The sequence below is a fragment of the Hirsutella rhossiliensis genome, assembly GCF_020360975.1.
Source record: "Hirsutella rhossiliensis strain HR02 chromosome Unknown scaffold00001, whole genome shotgun sequence".
In the NCBI taxonomy this organism is placed as follows: domain Eukaryota; kingdom Fungi; phylum Ascomycota; class Sordariomycetes; order Hypocreales; family Ophiocordycipitaceae; genus Hirsutella; species Hirsutella rhossiliensis.
In genome coordinates this window covers 8146926-8164412 of record NW_025408667.1, presented here as the reverse complement: position 1 = coordinate 8164412, position 17487 = coordinate 8146926, and the positions used below count along the sequence as shown (strand labels likewise).

Genomic DNA, 17487 nt, shown 5'->3' with positions numbered 1-17487 from the left:
CACGTAGAGGAGATGGAAACATGCGTCCTAAGCTTCAATGTTCATAGTCTCGCCTGGGGATTCGCGGCCCAGATTCAGGCCACCCGGTCTTGGCTACGACTGCTGTTGGTTCAACCGGGGGGGCTGGACTCACACGGGTCCATCCCCAACACATGCAAGATGCCGAGCCCACAAAATGGCCGGCGTCGTTGGCGTCGTCTTCATGTTATGCCCCGAAGCTCCAAGACCCATCCGAGGGTGCCAACAATACAGCCTTGGACTACAGGGACTTTGAACAGCCGCAGTAGGATATTCGGGCCTTCAGTAGTACAGCCCCGAGCCACGAGAGCTTCGAACAGACGTACTGGTCGTTCAATGCATCACAACAGAAACCGTCTTCAGTGACGTGTTCTTGCAGGCTGCAGCATTGCTGCAGTTCCCGCTGAAGAAAACACTGGCCATCTAACGGTTTCGTTTGCAAGCATGGGGCACATGGGGCATGAAAGCTCTCGGCCATTTGCCTCGATTCGACACAAAGGGCCGGGGCGAACGACGAGACTCGAGCGACTCTTCCGCCATTGTCCTGCTTGCTTGAGACAGCGGGTACCAAGTACGAATATTATTTCAATGCAAGACCAAAGACCGCTGCTTCGTCCCGGAGGAGTGGTGCCTGGTTGAGACAACTGTGTGGGGTGTGTTGATGGCCGCACAACAGGGGGACGAGGACGAATTTTCCAGGCGCAAGCTTCTTTTTCATGGCGCACCATGTTTTGGTTTTCGCACAACGAGTAATGACGAGGCCGGCCAGAAGCTCTCTAGACTGAAGCCATTGCAGCCCAGCCGTCGCTGATGATTCGACCCTGGCAGGGCCGAGGCAGTTCGCGGCGACGCTTGTAAGTTGTGCCAATTGCCGGGGTCCTTGGCTCTTCCAGCTCTGTCCTCGACCCAAAGATGTAGCAAGCGTTATGCCAGAGCTTCGAGTTGCTCGCAGGAGAGATCAAGTCCGTCCAGACCCGGAGGCGGCGGCGAGCACAGGTCGAGCAGCAGCTGCAACAGGCGCCTCGTCTCGCACCGGACGCCGGAGTGGCCGATGGGGGCGGGCAGCAGTTATGGATAAAACGATGCCAGTGCCCAGATTATGATGCGGCATCCCATGAATGGCATCGTGCCAACCTTGGCTCCATGTTGAGACGACGGCCCCAACAGCGGCTGAGCCGTGTTGGCTACAGTCGAGCGCACAGAGGGAGCGGCTACCCGACGGGATAAATCAAATCCAGATACGATGGGGCACAATCAAGCAAGCCGGCAAACAAGACGATTGCGTCCGTCCTCGCCTTTATTTGCTTGTCCAATCGGGCAAACTCGCGGCATTGCGACGCTGCCCAACCACCAGGCATCATTACCAGTCGCCATAACACTGCTCACCTCTACCAGCCTTGGCCGAGTCTTGAAGAATTCGCCATGCCGCGCTGAACCGCTCAGTGCTCAATGCGCCCCGGTTTACCGTTCCAATGTTGCCGACTTGGAGCCTAGTCGACATGGCAGCAGGGAAACGCTCCACGTTGATGCCCGGTTGATGTTGTCTTCCCGCTTCTCGACGACGTGCATGTGAGCCGAAGGAAAAGCCGCAAAGCCGAGTTACTCGCTCCTGTCCAGAGTCGTCAACAGACTTTCCATGGACTGATGGGGTGTTCGGTGTTCTTTGACCAAGCGGATCCCCCTGGGACTCATGCAAATGGCGGAGAAACGACGCGCATACACTTATGCGCGCACACCGATTGCATGCAAGTCAAGCCTTGAGAGACCTCCCAGACCCGCGCAGTGTCCCGTGGGGGCGGCAGATGATTGCCGCCACGTGGTGCTCTCAATGGCTGTCGAAACAGGTTCGAACAACACATGACTTAGATACACATGGATATCCTGCATCCTACATGCCACTATTCGGTGGCAGTGGGAGGTGAAGGACGCAGTCGTGCGGCAAAGCAACCGCGGCTCCGTGAATGGGTGAGTTATCATATGTTCGGCGAGGAATGCCCGTCAACTTCACCGTCCGAGGCAACGCCGAGTAGCACCACCTTGGTGTTGTTGACTTTACTTCTCCTCTCGCATACTGTACAGTAGTGTTGTCAAGACCTTTGTCCGTCTATAAACGTTACCCGTCCTCGTCCGTTTATGGATGTGCCACTGCAGCCATGCAACCTCGATGTTGGACGCATTGAACTGTGCCCTGCATACTCCAAGAACCTCACCACCCCGTCTATACAGCCATGGCGAGTGGATCAGACGTGGCCTGCGACTCCTGTACTGTACACACGTAAAGCAAGAGGTATTCATAGTAGCCCACGCTCCAGTCACGGCCACCCGTGCTCAAACAGGCGCGCGGCTCCCACAAGCTGGAGCACTGGTGCAGTGCGTCGCCCATTCGCCCTCGGGGCAAAACAGAGTCGTCGCCTGCGTCTACAGATTGATGCGAACTGCAGGCACATGTCTCCTCGCAGCCCCGAGCTGCCCCCACGCGTAGGCGGCTGTCGTCAACCAAGTGTGGCGGCTTGTCTCGTCGTCCCGTGTCGCAGAGTGCAACGCCCGCTTCACCGGGTCCCAGGCCCAAGTCCAGTACCATCGGGCATCCAAGATAGGATAGACGGCGCTCCCAACATCTAATCTAGGGCCACGCGGCGATCGGCATGTGGGGGGGCTGGCCGTCTTGGAGCCGCTCCGGGCGCCCGCCCGAGTCCACACCGGCATCCAAGGGGCCCTGGCCGGCAATCCTCCCCTCCCTGCCATCGTCTCCTGCATGCATGCACGGCACCGGCGATATCGACCGTCCACAGATTGATGCCACACACCGCGGGCCGTCACACGATGACATGGCCAAGAATGACCCCCCCTTCGGCAAGACAACCACCACCGGCATCACGTCAACTTGACCGGCCATGTCGCGTCAATCACCGCACGCCTCCACGCGCGTGGCTGACGGGCAGATGGCGATTCGCCAGGAAGCTGCACAACGGGCGGCACAACGGGCGGCTTGTGGGGCTTGTGGCGGCCTTGACGGAAGGGCCGCCAGTCCAAGGCCGCCTTGACTGTCATGAATCTGAGGCATGGCGACCCCTTGGAACAAGCGCCTTGAAGCTCAGGGCCTCGTCGCTGAGCCGAGCGCGTTTCATCTTCAACCCACTCTCTCGGCTTTCCTTTTAGCCTTCGTCTTGTTTTCCCCCCTTCCCCAACCCCCCGGTGCAAAAAGGCCAATCAGGGCCGACGCACAACAAGCCTTTATTTAAGGTGTCTGGAGGTGTCTGGAGGTGTCTGGAGGCGCCGCTGTGGCCCCATGTCAGCCCTCCGATGCAGCGTCCGGGGATGGCGCCCGAGCCAAGCCGGGCTAAACGCCTGTGGCCGTGGCCCATGACTTCACGTAGGACACACACGCACACACGTGCATGTCCATGTCGCTCTCTTTCGCCAGACGGCAGAGGCTTCTCTGGACCTCTCTCGGCAGCACGTGGGCTTTTCCCGTCATCCGCCCGGTTCATGAGCCATTGTCGAGATATTGCTTCTTCCGGCAAGGGAAAGAAAGGGGGTGGGATCTGGGTAGCGTTGGCGGCAACTCCGTGCTCCGTAATATCCAAGCCGGGTCGTCCTTTGGCGAACACGTGGGCGCGACTCTGGTCGAACCTAAATGACCCAGATAACTACTCCCAGCATGGCTATTGCCATCCGCTTTCCCCAGTCAATCTTCTTGTGATCCGACCTTCTGGTGGGGCGCTCCCAAGCCCCCTGTCGCGACCCTGCGGCAACCGCAGACGCGCGACTCAACGGAGCTGGCTCGACGGAGCTGGCTCGACGGAGCTGGTGGCGCCAATGAGGCAGGTTGCTTCGGCTGCAAGTCATAGCATAGAGCCAAAAGGCTGGCTCTGCGGTCTTTTAGTGGGCCCTGCCGACCCCATCATGGGATGCCCGGCCGTCATGAGCCTGGTCGGAAGACCATGGCCCCCGGTAGTTGAAACGGAGAGAGGCTGGCCGGCTTTAAAAGGACCCTGGGCCGCCTCGACTTCCGGCCAAGCTCACGGGACGAGCGATAGACCAACCACGCTCTCTTCTTTCGGGACCAGACCACTTCTGCCCAGCTCGAGCCCATATCCAAGACCATCCTCGCCCTTCCCATGTTCTCTCTCCGTTCATCCCTCGCCGCGGCCACCCTTGGCCTTATGGCCTCTCTCTTGGCCGCCCCTGCCGCGGCCGAGGACAGCACGCTCTCGGTCGCCTCGGGCAAGCCCCCCTTGACGTTTAATTATTCCACGCCGAGCCGCGACTCAACCAACTGGGTCGGCATTTACAACCCGTACTTTGGCGCCCCCGACAACGGCAAGTGGGTTGCCCGGTCCTTGGCCTGGGAGTACGCCCCCGACAGCAAGGGCAGCGTCCAGGTGTCGGCCTCGAACCTGGAGCCAGGCACTTATAACGCCTACCTGCTCGCAAAGAACGAGTGGGGCAAGCTGGCGGGCCCCATTGATGTGGTCGTGCCCGGTCAGGGTGCCATGTCCTTCATCGTCCAGAACTTCACAACGCAAAACGCCCGCGCGGGCGACAAGTTTGAGGCCAAGGTCAAGGGCCTCATCGACAACCAGCCCGATGCCAACACCAAGTTCGCCAAGGTTGCGTCCGAGGGTGACGTGGCCAGTAACTGGGTTCAGGTGTCGACAGACGGGATGCTCTCCGGAACGCCGAACGCCGACGGCGAGACGCGCGTGACGGTCGAGGCGACGGGGTCCAACGGGTCCAAGGCACAGCTCAAGGTTAAGATTCCCGTGCGCAAGACCGGGTCCCCGATGGTGGACGAACTCGGTGTGCTGTCCTTTAACATTTGGATGGGCGGGAGCAACGTCAACGACTCGCATCGCAAGCACGTGCGGTACCTCAGCGGCACCGGCGTCGACATCGTTGGGTTCCAGGAGAGCAACGGCGGGCAGGCGACGCGGCTGGGCCAGGCTCTGGGCTGGAACGCGTGGCAGGGGCCCGATGTGGGCATCATCAGCCGCTATCCCATCGCCGAGGTGTTTCCCGCGACGGCGGTGGCCGGGGCGGTGCGGGTGGCTCTCGATGGCGAGGAGAGCCAGGTGATTGTGTGGAACGCGCACCTGGGCTTCAACCCGTACGGGCCGTACGACTTTTGCTTCGACAAGAAGAGCGTGGACCAGGTGCTGCAGCGGGAGAAAGATTCGGGACGCACGGGGCAGATAGTCGAGATTGTGGACCGGATGAAGGGGCAGATCGCCAACGCCGACAAGGTACCGGTGGTGCTGACGGGCGACTTCAACTCGCCGTCGCACCTCGACTGGACCGAGGCGACGCGCAACATCCACTGCAACGTGGGCAACGTGCCGTGGCCCAGCTCCGAGGAGCCGACCAAGGCGGGCATGATTGACTCGTTCCGCGAAATGCACCCGGATCCGCTGGCCGAGGCGGGCAACACCTGGTCGCCCATTTTTCTGCAAAACGAGAACCGGCCGGAGCCCATGGACCGCATCGACTTTGTCTACCACAAGGGCCTGAAGACGCTCGACTCCAAGACAGAGGTTGTGGGCCAGCCCAAGGCCGAGCCGAACCACAAGGACAACGAGTGGACGTCGGACCACGCGGCCGTCAAGACCATCTTTCGAGTCGATTCCAGGCGCGCGAGGCGCGCGTTCCGAGGCTAGACTCCGGCTGTGCAAGCGAGCTCTGGAGGATGCCGGGTCCACCTGTGGACCGTGGAGCGATCTGAATATCCAAGAGCGGGGTTCGTCCGGACGGCCACGACGCGGACAGGACGGGGGAGCTGTCTTTTGCCCCGGTCATCCGTCGTTGGCCAAGGCGTGGCAATCCTGGCGGATGGAGGCATCGTCGGCAGATCAAGAGGCTGAATGCAACGTCGCAGGCCGTGCAGGAAGAGAGGGGGAGAGTCGCATGGCTTGGGCAGCGGACCAACAGCATCCGCGCTCTGAAGGCTTGGGGCAAAGTCAAAGTTGAGCTGGAGCCGAGGCTGGTCACGAGAAGCGAAAAGTCACGTGGCAGGGACAAGAGGTGGGAAAATGAGGATTAACGACACGACACGACATCCATTTGTTTCTTTACACTTGGTACATACCTTGAGTATTACGTCAAATCTCTTCCATAGTATTTCATTGTATTTCATAGCATTTCACAGTATTTCATAGAATTTCATAGTATTTCATAGGTAACCTAACTGCAGCCCTTCAGCGCTCTTTTCGCCGCCAAAGGTTGGACGACCAGCACCTACTAGTACGTACATGCTGACAGTGGTAGCCCCACCCGTCTTTCCAGTCAGCCTGACTCAACCTCAGCCTACGTCTCCAAAACCACCAGGCTCGTCTTCCTCCCAACAGCCGCATCCCCAGATCCCCACACCATGGACGGGCTCGACGAGTTTGAAAAGACGCTCGCTGCCGAAAAGGCCGACCGCGAGCGCCAGGAGCTCCGCAAGCACCGGCACCACCACCGTCGTCACCACCGGCACGACGACTTGGATCGGAACGAGGATGGAGACAAGGGCGGGGACAGAGACCGCCATCGCCGTTATTCGAGACAGGACCGCGACGACGACGACGACGACGACGGCCATAGACACAAGCGAAGCCGCCGTTCTCGAGACGATGCCGATGACGGCCACCGACGACATCACCGATTGCGGCACACCCATCGACACGACAAGCAATCGGATCCAAAGCAAGACCTGCCGTGTCCCGACGACGAGAAGCCCCGGACCCAGGACCCCGTCGGCCAGTCCAAGTCCTCTGAACCACTTGTGCGCGATGCGTGGATGACGGCGCCCTCGGCCCTGGACGTCGAGCACATCCACCGATCCAACCGCAGCAAGCCCAAGCCCCCGACCGACGAGCCCAAGCGCGTCATTCACCACCGCGAGCTCAACCATTCTCTGCAAGCGCTTGACGATGAGGCACATCCCCCGCTCCCCTCCAAGCGGACTGTCGACTACACATTTGGCGACGCGGGCTCCTCGTGGCGCATGACCAAGCTCAAGACCGTTCACAAGACCGCCGAGGAGACCGGGCGCTCAGTCGAGGACGTGGCCGTCGAGCGGTACGGCAGCCTGGAGGAGTACGATGACGCGCAAGAGGAAAAGGCCGAGCTAGCGCGGAGGTGCATTTATGGAACCGGCTACAAGGAACGCGAAAAACCGACAGGCGAGCTCTCCCGCGAGCGGCAGCGGAAACAGCCCGCCGAGGAGCAGAACCCGGGCTCAGACCATCAGCCAGAGCAGGGAGCCGTCATCCCCGACGAGATGGTGGTGGCGCCCGCCACGGACAGGACGGCGCTCAACAGGCTGCGCGCCCAGACGATGAAGGCCAAGCTGCGCCGGGCGCCCGACGCCGCCCAGCTTGAGCAAGAGTACAACCGCGCCGCCGCCGCCCAGGCATCGCAGCCCGTCGCGCCCGAGGCCGTCGTGCTGGGCGTCATGGAGAGCCGGCAGCTGGCGGGCCCGCGCGGCGAGGTCAAGGCCGTGACGACGCGGCGGGGCCGGGAGCGCGGCGCCGTCGAGGAAAACGACGACATGACCATTGACGACATGGTGCGCGAGGAGCGGCGGACCAAGGGCCAGGCGGGCGGCGAGGGCATGCGGCTGGCAGAGCGCATCGCCAGGGACGGGCGGTTCGCCGACAGCCTCGAGTACATGGACGACAACGCGGCGCGGCTGGCGCGGCGGGTGCACAAGAGCGAGATCAGCCTCAAGAACATGGCCGTGGCCGAGGTGCAGCGCGCCACGCGGGCGCTCGACCGGTGCCCACTGTGTCACGACGAGGACGCCGGCCACCCGCCGGCGGCGCCCGTCGTGGCCCTGGGCACGCGCGTCTTCCTGACGCTGGCGACGCAGCCCGAGGTCAGCGAGGGCGGCGCCGTCATCGTCCCGCTCGCCCACCGCGCAAACCTGCTCGAGTGCGACGACGACGAGTGGGAAGAGGTGCGCAACTTCATGAAGAGCCTGACGCGCATGTACCACGACCAGGGCCGCGACGTCGTCTTCTACGAAAACGCGGCTCATCCACACCGCCGCCCGCACGCCGCCATGGCCGCCGTGCCCGTCCCCTACGACCAGGGCGCCGTCGCGCCCGCCTTTTTCCGCGAGGCCATGCTCGCCGCCGACGAGGAGTGGGCGCAGCACCCCAAGGTCATCGACACGCTGGCCCGCGCGCGCGACGGCGGGCTCGGCCGCGCCGCCTTTCGCCGCTCGCTCGCCCGCGAGATGCCCTACTTCCACGCCTGGTTCGCCCTCGACGGCGGCCTGGGCCACGTCGTCGAGGACCCGCGCCGCTGGCCCCGCGGCGACCTGTTTGCCCGCGAAGTCCTCGCCTCCGTCGTCGGCGCCGAGCCCGACGTTGCGCGCCGCCAGGGCCGCTGGGTCCCGGGTGCCGACTCTGCGCGCGTCGAGGCCTGGCGCCGGGGATGGCGCCGGTTCGACTGGACCAGGGCGTTGGTGGACGAGGGCGGGGGGTCATGAGTGTTGGAGAGAAATGAAGGCTTGTTGTAATTAATGGTAGGCCCGACGGGGAGAGAACGATGAGATAGAGATGGCCCCGACGCAGGCGGTCGGAAGCCATGTCGCCAACCTCGAGCGTCATCCATCAAATGTGATGAGAGAAGAGGGCAAAGGAATGGACACGGAAAGGGTGTTCTGCCAGTCATTTCCTCCATTTACTTGGCGGTAATATCATGCGATAGTCAAAAGTCGATTACATTACAAGACGCCCACTCCTCGCCTGACCCATGTCGATTCTGGCTCGTACTCTTCATCTGTAAAAGGCCGACAACACTTGCGACCAACCCGCGGATCTAGGCGCATGCACCTCCCCCGAAACAACAGCACCACCCGTAACGCCTCAAAGCCGCCTTCATCCACCGACAGCGCCCGGGAAATCATCTAGCCACGAGCGTCGCGCGCCTGGCCCGGTCACGGTCCTTCCTCCCATCCGCCCCCGTCGCCCGCATCCAGTCCTCCCACTCCTTGCTCATTTCCATGAGCACCGAGCCCATGACCCCCGCGCTCGCCATGAGCCCGTGGCCCTCGCCCTCGAGCACCCGCACCTCGCACCGCCGCATCGTCTTGCCCAACCACTTGACGTTGTCAACGGGCACGCGCGTGTCCCGGCTGCCGTGGTGGATCACGACGGGCCGCGTAATGTCCACGTAGCGGAACCCAATCGTGTGTCGCCGCTCGAGGCACACGAGCAGGTCGACGGCCGGGTTGGCCCCCGTCGTCGCCAGCTCCCAAATCGCGTGCGTCAGTCGCGTGTCGTACGTCATCTGCCGCTCTCGGTCGGCCACCGGGGCGAACGTCGCGCCAATGGCCCCTTGAGGAGGCTGCATGCGGTCCATGTTCTCCGTCGCAGTCGGGGGCCCTGGCACGCCCTCGTCATCCCTTCCATAGGCCCCTTGTCCGAGGCTGTCGGCGTCGAGCATGGGCGTCGCGTTACGGCCCGGGGCCGCGTTGAGGTCCTTGCTGAGCGTCGCCTTGCGCTTCGTCCGCCGCGGGTTCTTGGGCAGGGAGCTCGTGATAGAGCTACTCGTGGCCGTCATGAAGCTCGAGTTAGCCGCCTTGAGGATGGGAGTCGGCAGCGCGCGCAGAATCTTTTGGGACGTCGGGATGGCGTTGGTCGGGGGCATTGCTTGCGTCGAGCCAAAGACGTTCATCTGAGAAGGCGGGATCCAGGGCGCCAAGAGGTGGATGCGCCCTCGGATGTGCTGAGGCATGCGTAGGGCCGTTGCGAGCGCATAGATGGCGCCGGCCGAGTGGGCGAGGATGGAAAACTTGGTGATCTTGAGGGCCTGGCAGATGGCATAGACGTCGTCTGCGGAGCAAGCTTCCGTTAGCCCAAGGGTCCGAGGCAGGGGACTTGGCAGAGCTACTCACCTGGCCAGCTTAGGGGCGTGGCCGTGCCGTCCGAGTATGGGTCGCTGTCGCCCACGCCAGGCCGATCCGGGGTGATGAGGCGCAACTTGAGCGTCAGGGCGAGCTCGTCGTAAAAGGCGGTAATGTACCGCGTCAGGCCCATGCCGACGCAGCAAAAGACGGCGGACCCATTGGCGTCGCCGACTTCGGAAAAGGAGATGACGCGGCCGGTCTGGGGGTGCCGGATCTTCTGGGAGAGGCGCGGGGAGCAGAGATAGGACTCGACGGCGTCGTCGACCGAGTCGGCCGAGCCGGGCCGCTCGCTGCCGGTAGGAGGTGATGCGGCATGCGAGGGTTCGGGGGAGGCGGCGCTGACACGCGACTCGCTGCGGGGGCTCAGGGGCCCGGCCGAGAGCCGCTTGAGCTTGGAGCTGCTGCGCTTGAGCTTGAGGGCGTCTCGGGGCGCAGGGCTCTGCCTGCCCGAGACGCGGCTGCCACTGCGCTCGGTACTGTGCTCGGCGCGCCGGCGTCCACTAGAAACAGAGGGATAGGGAGCGCTCTCGTCGTCGCGCTCGACGGCGTGCTCCTTGGGGCGGGTGCGAGGGCGGGCCTGCCTGCTCGCCGCCGGGGTGGTCCGGGGCGGCGTAGGAAACTCGTCCTCGAGCCCGAGGAGAAACGACTTGTCGGCCATGGCCGTCATTTCCGACTCGAACGGGTCATGCGCTCGGGCGCGCGAATGCTCGTCATCCTCGAGAATGGCGTCGCCCCAGGGGTGCTCGCCGTCCCTGGTGGAGTGGCGGGGGCCGAGACGCTTTCGACGCGAGGTCGGGGTCCGCAGACTCGAGTCTCGTGAGGGGATGGGGTTGGGGCTAGCCATGCCGCGCTGGTCGGCGGCGGAGACGCTCAGCTCCCCGCGGATGGCCGTCTCGGCGAACAAGGGGTCGGGCCTCGGGGCCTCGGTGGGGCCGTCGCCGGGGCTGAGGACGATGCCGGGGACCTGGCCGGGGACGGGGCTGCTCCCGGCCGAGGCGCGCTTCCTGTCTAGATCCCTCTCGCGGAGTCGTTCCCGGGAGGTCATGTACTTGAGCCCCTTGGCGCCTCGGGCGGCCTTTCTACCCCAGCTGTCGAGGGAGCGGCGGGGCTTAAGGTCCGGGGTCAGGGCGGAGGCGCGTTCTATCGAGAGGTTGCCGATGCTGTGAGCATCGTCATTCTTGGAGACTGCGGAGCCCCGGGAGGAGGGGCGGGAGGCGGTGGTGCTGCTGCTGCGGATGAAGGAGCGCAGGCCCGAGACGCTGTCGTGAGAGCTGTGGCGGGCGGGGGCGGCGGTGAGGGGGGAAAAGCCGCTCGGAGGCTTGGCGGTGCGGATGACGGGGGGACAGGCGGCGAGGTCGTCTAGGGAGAGGGGCTCGCGGGCGGGGTGATCGAGGCTGGGGCGGTTGTAGGCGCCGTAGTCAACGCCGAAGCTGCCCGACGAGGGGAGGGGACTGGGGCAGGCGGCGGGGTCGGGGAGGATGAGGCTGGCGGAGGAGTGACGAGAGTCGAAGTAGCCGCCGGCCGAGGGGGGGGAGACGGCGGCAAGGCTTGTGATGAGGTTTGAGATGACCTCGGGGCTTGGGTGGTGGTGCGTTGCCGACGAAGGCGGGGTGCAGGCGGCGGAGGGGGCGGCGGGCTGTGGGGAGCGATGACGGCGGCGACGAGGATGGGAGGTGCGGGAGGGCTCGACGGGTACGGGTGCGGCTGAGGGTGAGGGTGATGGTGATGATGATGATGATGGCTGGTGGTGGTGGTGGTGCGGCTGGTGGTGGTGGTGGTGGTGCGGCTGCTGCTGCTGCTGCTGCTGCTGTTCGAGGCGGTGGGCGGCGGCGCGACGATGGTCGGTGCCGTAGGCGCTACTGCAGCTGCTGGTGGAGGGGCTGCTGCTGCTGCTGTTGCTGCGGCTTCTGCGCCGGGGCAGGAGGGCGGCGTCGATGTTGAGGTTGAGGTGGCGGCCGAGGCGATGGTTTTGCTGCCGAGGGCGACGATGGCGGGTCGACGTTGGGGGGAAGCCGGCGGCGCTGGGGGGCGCACAGGTGACGTCCATGGCAGTTGGTGCTAACCGCTCCCTAAAGCCAAGACTATTCCTGCACCCGGCCGCTGCTTTGGGCGAGGCCAAAAAACGCACGTACGCAGCCCGGGCGGGCGTGTGTTCCTTTTCCTTTCTTTCTTGCTTTGTTCGCAGCTGACGCGCGGTGGACCGGCAAGGTGTTGTTCTGCGTTGATCCTATTCCTCTCTCCCTTCTCTCTCTTCCCGTCGTCCTCCCGTCGTCCTCCCGTCGTCTTCCCGTCGTCTTCCTCGTCGGCAAACAAACAAGTCGCGCGCCCGGACAGGGGGGCGTGCCAGAGGAGAGTTTGGCCTTGCGTCGTCGGTCGGCTGCACCGCCCGGTTGGGAGAGAGGTCAAGGATTCTCAGGTTCAGGGCGGTCTGGGCGATGGAGTCTGGCCGGGCACGGCACCCCTCTTTTTCTTCGCGCCGACTGCTGCTTGGCGATGACGGAGCTGTCGAGATGGATGGACGACGGATGGGCAGACGGACGGATGGGACGGATGGGACGGATAGATGGAGGGAGAGTGCGAGGGAGGGAGGAGTTCGGTGGATGCCGACGAGATGCCGTCGTTTGACCAAGATGGGATGAATTTCCCCTGGCGTCCAAGTATCGTCTACATGCGCGTGATGGAGGCGAGCCAATTTGGCGCCCTGGAGAGGGTGGAGAGTGGGAACGGCCGACCGGGTCCCTGGGGCGCTCTCCCCTGTAGGCTGGGGGGCTCCAGGGCGTGATGGGGGGGGGGGGGGGGGGCGTGCATTACTGACTCTGGGCGGTCCAAGTACCGGCTACTTGTCCTGTCTGTCTGTCCGCAAGGCGCCCACTGCCCCGTGACAGCGCTTACACGAACAGCGCTTAATGGCATGACACGACGGTTGGCGAGAGACGGAGAGGAAGACGCCGGAAAGTCGAAACGAAAGGCAGCGCAAATACACCATTGCTGTGCCGGCGAACAGTGACGCGGCAAATGCATCGACAAAAGAGTCGAGCGCAGGGGCCGCTCGGGCGCCAGGGTGCTCAAGAGACGCTGTCACCTGTCATCTCTCCACCGTCTCGGCTCGACACCCCTTTTTCTCGAGGCTAAAAAAAGAGACTTTGTTCTCGCCATCTTTCATGAGTAGATATCTGGACAAGGGTCTCGTACTGTGCCGTCTCGCCCTGTACTATCTATGTATATGCATAAGCTCAGGATGAGGTGACGTTATGGGTGGAGAGACAGAGGAGAGAGCGTGTGACGCCGGAAATGAGGCCCTGGGCAAACCGCCGCGACAATTGGGCGCCCGGCGAAATTGCCCTGACTCACCACCCACCCTTGTCCGGGCGACTTCGTTCGTCCCGCCACTGTAACTTATTCATTTGCTTCTTTTTTGTCTGCTTGGTTTACCTATACTTCGCGATCCACGATTCATGTCCATATCCTCACCAACCTACATACCGGTACCCTGATGCTACCCGCGCTCCCTTGGGACTCACCAGCGCGTGGCGCCTGCACGGCACGGACAGCGAGTGGGTGAGGCTCTCCTTGTTCGAAAGCACAGCAGGTCTTGGGCGGGCGAGACCGGCTTTCGGCTGCTTCTTCTGGCCTGGTCGCCCGTACTCACAGACTGTCGATGCCTCCTTTTTTTCCCTTCCTTGCTTCTGTCCCGAGAGGAACCCACTTCGGCTTTTGCAGGCCCCATCGTCATCGCCACGGGAGGTCGCAGCGATGCCACCCACCCACCCATCTGCTGCTGCTGCACCTGGTGCTCCCGCATGACGACTCTTGCCCCGGCGCTATGCCGCATTTCAAATGTCCGCCCGCATCTGGAACAGATGCCGAGCCTGGGACCAATGCCACCCGCCTACTTTGAAGCCGTCTCTATAGACAGGCAGGTGGCCATGATGCCAGCTTAGCAGGCGCTGATTTCGGCACCCGGGTCCCCCAAATTGGCCCGCAGATCCCCGTTGGCCTTGGAAGCACAAACAAAAAGATACGAGCCAAAGGGGGGGAAAAGAACCGAGTCTGGATGGGGAACAATGACGACTTGCAGCTTCCACAGGCAAACCCCTAACATGCACCCATAGAGACGCCCCGCCCGCTCGCCGAGGCCCGCGCCGCTGCGCCGAGATTCCCGGGCCTCGGCGGCGGGCCGGGTTTCCGGGGGCATCGACCATTTCCTCACCCGAATGCACAGCACACAATGGCTTCCTGCTCATGCTTACCGAGTAGTGATGCTTTCTTTTCCCCCACGCCATCGGTACGTCTTGTAGGGTACAGTACATAAGCATATGCACGATATAGTGCCCATGCCCAGACATGCCGTGCGTACATACATACATACATGCATCCAATCCATACTGCCTTCTGGCAAGTTGGTAACTTGGACTGTCTCCCTGCTCGAGATTGCATCATGCCGCCAGGCCGCCGGCGAGCCGTCTGCACAGAACAGTCGTGCGCGAGCACATCCCGGGCCAATTGTCTGTGCCCAATCTCCGCGCCTCCCGTGTCGCCAGCAGGCCGCCAAGGTGTGCCTTGTATTACGAGGTGAGCCCATCGCATCTTCGGACCGTCTCTAGACCCTGCCATCTTGCAATCAAGCATGAGACATTCTCCCCGAGTAGTCACATGCATGTTCTTCGTCTGTACATGCATGATATCCACGCGGCCCTCGTCTATTGATCCTCTCCGTGTTTCCCGATTCCATTGTCTATTAATTATCGGATACTCTATGTTACTACCTATCCCGGACCCGTCCCGTCTCCCTCCAGCTTCGGCCGTAGCCACCGCACCGTCTCGAGCCCGCACTGCACCCGCATCCCCAGACGCGCCTCGAGCGAAAACGGCTCCCACCCTCGCGCCTTGTCCAGCTGCGCCTGGCACTCGTCGAGCCGCTCGCGCCGGTACGCCGCCATCTCCCTCGGCGTTATGCTGCTGTCCGGCGGTGGCGGCCGGCAGCACTCGGCCCACGCAATGACGCCCAGCTCGTGCGTCGCCGCCGGCACCAGGTAGTCTTCCTTATTCGGGCCCTTGAAGACAGATCTGTTCGGGCCGTGTTAGTCAAGAGCCATCTCCTCCGGGGGTCCTTGACGAGAGACGACTCACCGGTCATGGGCAAACACCTTGTCCTCGAGCACACCCCTCGCCTCGTCCAGCTTGCCCTGCGACCGCAGCAGCACCGCCATGCACACGGCCCACACGGCGCCTTCGTCCTCCTCGGCCGAGATGCGCCCCGCCGCCTCCCCGCCCGCCGTGCACCGCTCCCAGCGCAGGTATCCGACGGCCCGCTCCAGCTCACCCGCACCCATGCGCCGGTGCCCGCTCCACACGTAGCACAACTCCAGCGCCGGGCTGGCCCCGACGGCGTCGGCCAGGTCCACCCCGAGCAGCTTGGCCCGCTCCTCCCACTTGGCCACCTTGCGCTGCAGAAACGTCTCGATGGGCAGCTGCCGCGCCATGACGCGCTTCCGGCCCGCCACCTGCGGCGCCTTGCGCAGGTACTCTTCGGCTTCGGCTTTGAGCGCCGCCGTGTCCTCCCCCCGCTGCACGGCGTCCCGGTACAGCTCCAGGGTCGCGCACCCGGCCGAGTAGTAGTACATGGCCGGGCTCCAGTCGCTGCTCTCCTGGCAGCGCAGGAACGAGTCGCGCATCAGGACCCAGTCCTGGGCCACCATGGCGTACATGGCCAGGTCAAAGTCTTCGAGGGCGGCCAGCTGCTTCATCTGCGACTTGTCGCTCCGGCGCAGCACGTCGATGGCCTCGCCCAGCCTCTGCCGGCTGGCCAGCAGGCGGGCCTCCTCGACGCGCCACAGCTGCGACGCCGGGTACCGCGCGCGCATGTCCGCCAGCAGGGCGGCGCACTTTTCGCGCGGCGGTCCCACGCTCTCGGCTGCGGCGTCGTAGTCGGCGTCGGCGGGCACAATGTCGACGGCGCCCAGCAGGCCGTTGTAGTAGCCGAGCAGCATCATGCCGGACAGGGCGCCGTGCACGTTGTGGTGCGCGGCCGACCGCCACAGCAGGCGGATGCCCTTGGCGCGGTCGCCGCGGAAGCCGACGACGGACAGGATGCGGGAGAAGGAGGGCGGGACGAGGCTGAGGACAAGGAGGAGGAGGCCGAAGCACATATTGGTGCCCGAATGGATGAACTCGTCGATGGGGTCGTCGAGGTCGGGGGGGCTGTCGACGGCCGCCGAGGACCGCGGTCTCAGGGGAAGCGAGGAAGTCGCGCCGTCCGGGCCAGAGTTGTCGCCGTTGGGCTCGGGGGTCGTTGCAATGGACGACGACTCGGCCCTCTCGACGGGCGGCGACACGATGGCAGGTGGCGATGTTTCTTGAGCGTCCACAAAGGCCTCCGAGTCGCCGGAGCTCTCAGAGTCGTTGACTTCTGTCTTCAGCTTGCCGTTGCTGCCCCCCGCGGGTGCCGGAGCCTGCCCGGCGGCAGCAGAGTCGGCAGCCCTGGCCTCGATGGCGACAATGGCGTCGAGAATGACAAAGGCCTTGCGCAGCTTGTAGAAGCCGCGCATGGCCTCGACGATGCTCTCGTTCATGACGCTGACGACGGCGCCCATGAGGTGCGTCTGGGCGCGCACCAGGTCGTACTCGGTGCCGGGTGGGTACAGCCTGCCGGAGGCGAGGGCCGTGGCGTGGCGCTGGACCGTCTTGCTGTCGGCGGCGGCCGTGGCCTCGCAGTCTGCCAGCTTTGCGACCGTGTCCGCCATGACCTGACGCTCGGAGCCGAGCATGGAGCGCATGAAGAAGGTAATTGCGACGCCGAGGCCGTGGAAGGCCGAGCGGCCTTTTTGCAGGCCCGCCCAGGCGCCGTCAATGTCGTCGTTCATGATGAGGGCCGTCCACTTCATGGCGTCTTGGAGGTCGTCGCGCTGCTTGGTCCGGACCGCGGCAGCGGCCTCAGCTTGGCTGCCCTTGGCCGCGCCGTCCTTGCGGGCGCCGCCGGGGCGAAACCACGAGGTAAAGCTCATTGCTGATGGAATCGAGTGTTTTTTTCCTCGATCAGCTGTCGTGCTCGGGTCGGGGAAACGGGGGGGACCGCGGGAGTGGTTATGCTCCGCACCGGCGAGGGCGGTCTCCCTCGAGATGACTCGAGCCCGTCACGATTGCGAGCGCCTCTCCCCAATTCTGCCTCTCGCGTGAGCTGCCGTCAATGCGTAGACCAACCGGGCCGTAGTTGCCCAAGACCAAGCCACTCGACCGAATGGTGAGCAATCAGGGCAATGACGTCGTCGGCCCCGGCGGAGTTTGATCCGCCCACGACGACGTCGAGGACGAGGACAAGCGGCGGGCGGCTTGGAGGCGCGACGACTTGGCGGGATGCCCTTGATTCTGTCGTGTAAGAGTCCGGAGAATGTATCTGGCCCTTGCAAGTGAATGGATTCAGAATGGACCAAAGACTTGTCGAGACTCGGGGTTAACAGTCGAGGTGCGGTGCCGTCGGAGGGCTTGTACCGGTACATGCCTTGCTCGTCTATTTTCAGAGCCCAACGGTAACGGCGCCTGCCAAGCGCCTCCAGAGGGCGCGGACCAATCCT

General features: G+C 63.7%; 4 protein-coding genes across 4 annotated transcripts; 2 read left to right on the top strand and 2 right to left on the bottom strand.

The window, feature by feature from the left end:
• Positions 1 to 3924: 3924 nt before the first annotated feature.
• On the top strand, positions 3925 to 5675 carry HRG_01135 (endonuclease/Exonuclease/phosphatase family domain-containing protein; the record flags this gene model as incomplete). Its single annotated transcript, XM_044859606.1, has 2 exons — positions 3925 to 3951; positions 4059 to 5675. 2 exons carry the CDS (start codon positions 3925 to 3927, stop codon positions 5673 to 5675), a joined length of 1644 nt encoding a protein of 547 aa, XP_044726006.1.
• A 710-nt stretch (positions 5676 to 6385) lies between these two features.
• HRG_01134 (pre-mRNA-splicing factor cwf19) lies at positions 6386 to 8494 on the top strand (the record flags this gene model as incomplete). Its single annotated transcript, XM_044859605.1, has 2 exons — positions 6386 to 6489; positions 6562 to 8494. The coding sequence occupies 2 exons, from the start codon at positions 6386 to 6388 to the stop codon at positions 8492 to 8494; spliced, it is 2037 nt and encodes a 678-aa protein (XP_044726005.1).
• A 416-nt stretch (positions 8495 to 8910) lies between these two features.
• HRG_01133 (alpha/beta hydrolase fold domain-containing protein) lies at positions 8911 to 11963 on the bottom strand (the record flags this gene model as incomplete). Its single annotated transcript, XM_044859604.1, has 4 exons — positions 8911 to 9842; positions 9905 to 10206; positions 10267 to 11552; positions 11613 to 11963. The coding sequence occupies 4 exons, from the start codon at positions 11961 to 11963 to the stop codon at positions 8911 to 8913; spliced, it is 2871 nt and encodes a 956-aa protein (XP_044726004.1).
• A 2719-nt stretch (positions 11964 to 14682) lies between these two features.
• On the bottom strand, positions 14683 to 16920 carry HRG_01132 (mitochondrial outer membrane protein; the record flags this gene model as incomplete). The annotated part of the gene is made up of 2 exons (XM_044859603.1): positions 14683 to 14983; positions 15047 to 16920. The coding sequence occupies 2 exons, from the start codon at positions 16918 to 16920 to the stop codon at positions 14683 to 14685; spliced, it is 2175 nt and encodes a 724-aa protein (XP_044726003.1).
• Positions 16921 to 17487: the final 567 nt, after the last annotated feature.